Genomic DNA, 3,385 nt, shown 5'->3' on the forward strand with positions numbered 1-3,385 from the left:
CACGACGATCCGTGAACCGGTTCTTGAGTTATCCCCTTTTGAATATTTTCAAGAATTTATCCCTGCAGTTCCAGAGCAAGCCTCTAGGGGGCCTAAACTCATGCCACTTCTTTCCCAGCACAAGAGCTACCTACCATCTAAATTTCAATACCATAGCATGTCTAGATCATGAGATATCAAAACCGGAAGTTCAGCTGCAGTACCATAATAAGCCGCTAGGGGGTCCAAAATCTAATCATTTTGAGGTCTCATCAAGACCTACCCACCTACCAAGTATAAAGACAATCCATCAAGGCCTTCTCAAGTTATCGTGTTTACAGACAGACACACACACACACAAACACACACATACACGAACGCCCCTGAAAACATAACCTTCTTGGCGAAGGTAACAAAAAGACTTAAACTAGAACATACAGGTCTACATAAACTGACAGACAAATACTTGTGGTAGCAATCAGTTGATATTACGAAACATGGTATTAAGGTTCCCACTTTTTGTTATGCTTTCATGTACATACTTTGTTTATGTTTTTAAGTGTCGCAGTATTTTTCTCTACTCTACATACATACTTAAAGGCAATAAACTTATGGATTAGATGAATATATTATTATGAATATATATCTCCCGTTTCAGTTCAACTTGTGTCGTGAAGTGACGCACTACTGGATGACGTCGTGGCCGGTGTTCGGGGTCCCGCGCACGACGGCTCACATCCTCCACCTGCTGCAGGACGTGCGGCTCACCGTCAGGGCCAGGGAAGTCCTCCACTCTAAAGCCGGCCCAGTCGTCGTTCACTGCAGGTACTTCCGTTTGTCATATTTTTTTTATATTCCAATATGTAATCACAAGATGTGGTGACGGCACACTCAGTTTTTTTCAACTTATATTAATGCCGCCACCAACACAGTGGACAATACTATACTCATTTTCACCTGAGTAAAGTGAGGAAATTCGTGTTAAGTGCCTTTCCCAGGGGCAAAAGATAGGTGGCATGTGATGACTCGACCTCACATTGTCATGTTAGGTGTCATGTTTAAAGTTAAAACTTTGCTTCCAACACAAAGGTAGAATATGTTCTCACCTAGAGCTTTTGACCAGTCGCTCTGGTCTTCTTCAGTATAGACTGAGCCAGTGTGAATTGTCACATGGCTTGTTTGAAGTGTGACATCAACACTGGGTTAAAGGTATCTGGTAAATGATGTTGGCCCCCGTCGCAGTTTAGTAAATGGCCTCTTTCACCCTCTTTGCAACAGGGGCCAACATTGTTGCAAAGTAAGGATAAAGGATTAACCAACAGTGTGACAATTCTGATGGTATAAATGCTCAGTATAAGGCCAGGACACCACTTTTGGGCGCTGAATTATGTTCAGATTACTGGAACAGCATATCTTCATATCTCTTCCCCCAAAGATCATTAACTTACCCAAAAGGAGAAGCAGGAGTTTCAATGGCTGCTCCAGAACATTCTCTACGCCATCTACCCCATCTTGGAATGGTTTGTTTCACTCACAACCTCTGAAATTATGCAGAATGTGGGACTATACATTATCCACTGCCTTCAAAGAAGAAGTCGAACCCCATAATAGCTAGCGTAGCAGTAGAAGTAGAAGTTTTTTCCAGACAGTTGTTACCTGTCTCCTGTTACTGTATTGCAATATGTTTTATTCTTGATTGTAAAAGCAATTAGCCTTCGGGCATGATTGAATAAAGTTTCACAACAGGAAGGACCCCCTTCTTTTTGATAAGTGATTGCGTGGTGTGTTCTTTAACGTGGTGTTGTTTTTGTAGTCCCGGCACAGGTCGGACAGGTGTGGTGATGGCGATTGATATCGGGATGAGGTGGATGGACGACACCGGAGCAGCAGACGTGCTGAACACGGTACACAACATGAGGCACGAGAGGGCGGGGGCCATCATGACCAAACAGCAGTATGCCTTCACGTACAAGGTAGGCAGTGGGAGGCCATTCAGGGCTCAAAATACATTTTTCTGCATACCTAGCACTGGTGAAGGTTTGAAAATTACCAGCACCAGGCAAGTTTTACCTGCACCACTCATAATTTCAGAAGTATGGTGCATACTAAAAACTGTTCAGAAACTATTGCCACCATCTCTTGCATACTTCATAGGTGTTAACAGTCAATGAAGAAAATGAAAATCCACATACGCCTCGTGCAATTTCAGAACGGCAAAACCGAAAATATTTTGGATGAGAAAATCTGTGTGATTTTGTTATTTACTGCCATTTTTTAGCACATTTTTATCAGTTCATTCTTGAAGAATTTGAATTAGCCCAAGAACAAGCTAGGAAAGGCATCTCTTTAATTTTTTTAATAGCTTGAACCAGCCTATGATACAAAACAAGCAGCCATTTTCCGTCAGTGAAATTATATTTAATTTATACAAATGTATGTACTGTTTATTGAATACTATTGTACTTATGCGCTTATGCAACCCCTGACCTTCCCCTTAAACACTTGAAACGCGGCCCCGGCCGATAGTGAAACATCAAGGTTAAATGGAGGTAAAAAAAAATTGCCACACAGATATTAGCATGCTATAGGATAGGTTTGATTCAATTAATTACATCAAAAAGAATGACCAGGAAATAGACTTAGAAAATCCAGTTTTGCTGCCCTGAAATTCCATCAGTTGCCTTTAAAATAAGGCATTTAGAGAGAAGGTGAAGTCTTGATTGTTTTCTCTGTGAAGAAAATCTCACCTCACACGATCCCCTCCTTGCAGGCGCTGAGCCGTTATGCTAAGAAGCTGATGAAGTTGGAGCAGGGTTGCGAGTCCTCCGAGTCCGAGTCAGACGAAGAACTGGACTGGGTGGAGGGGACTGCCTGAGGAAACAAAATGTCCACCCAAATAAAGAGTCACAGTAAAACTTAGGGTTCTTTCTCCACAAATTTGAAGCAGGTGGAAACTCTCCATGAATAGTTTCATCAGGTTGATACATGTATACAGAAGAAAGAGACTACTTTATACACAACCAAGAGGTTAATTCAGGCGACATTTTGGTGACCGTCTGAAAACTTCCTCAGGGCAAATCTGACAGGTTCACATTGCACAGCAGCACAGGTGTCGCTGCAATAGATGCATTCCCAACCGCGAAGTAGTTACATATTACACGGTTGCCCTGAGGAAGGTGACAGACGGTCCCTGAAATGTCGGCTGAATAAATCTCTTGGTTGTGTAAAAGGAGACTTTACTCAGCGACTTATAAAACTACCAGTATTCACGGAAAGCTTCCACCTGCTCCAAATTTGTAGAGAAAGAACCTTTATATACCGTGAAAGGAAATGCAATAAATATTATGTTGTTAGATTTCAACATAAGTTAGAATGTTAAGTTACAACATAGGGTAGATTGTTGTGC

The 3,385-nt window shown here is 41.8% G+C and overlaps 1 protein-coding gene across 1 annotated transcript in view; it reads left to right on the forward strand.

The window, feature by feature from the left end:
• LOC109462388 (receptor-type tyrosine-protein phosphatase gamma-like) overlaps positions 1 to 3,022 on the forward strand; it is a 19,068-nt gene extending 16,046 nt beyond the window's left edge. Inside the window, exons 11-12 of the mRNA XM_019758928.1 lie at positions 1,793 to 1,952; positions 2,750 to 3,022. Of these exons, the coding sequence (XP_019614487.1) occupies positions 1,793 to 1,952; positions 2,750 to 2,854 (265 nt within the window). The 3' untranslated portion in view covers positions 2,855 to 3,022. The remainder of the gene's footprint in view (positions 1 to 1,792; positions 1,953 to 2,749) is intronic.
• The last annotated feature ends 363 nt before the right edge of the window (positions 3,023 to 3,385 follow it).

The sequence above is a fragment of the Branchiostoma belcheri genome, unplaced genomic scaffold, assembly GCF_001625305.1.
Source record: "Branchiostoma belcheri isolate BF01 breed outbred unplaced genomic scaffold, Haploidv18h27 scaffold116, whole genome shotgun sequence".
NCBI lineage: Eukaryota > Metazoa > Chordata > Leptocardii > Amphioxiformes > Branchiostomatidae > Branchiostoma > Branchiostoma belcheri.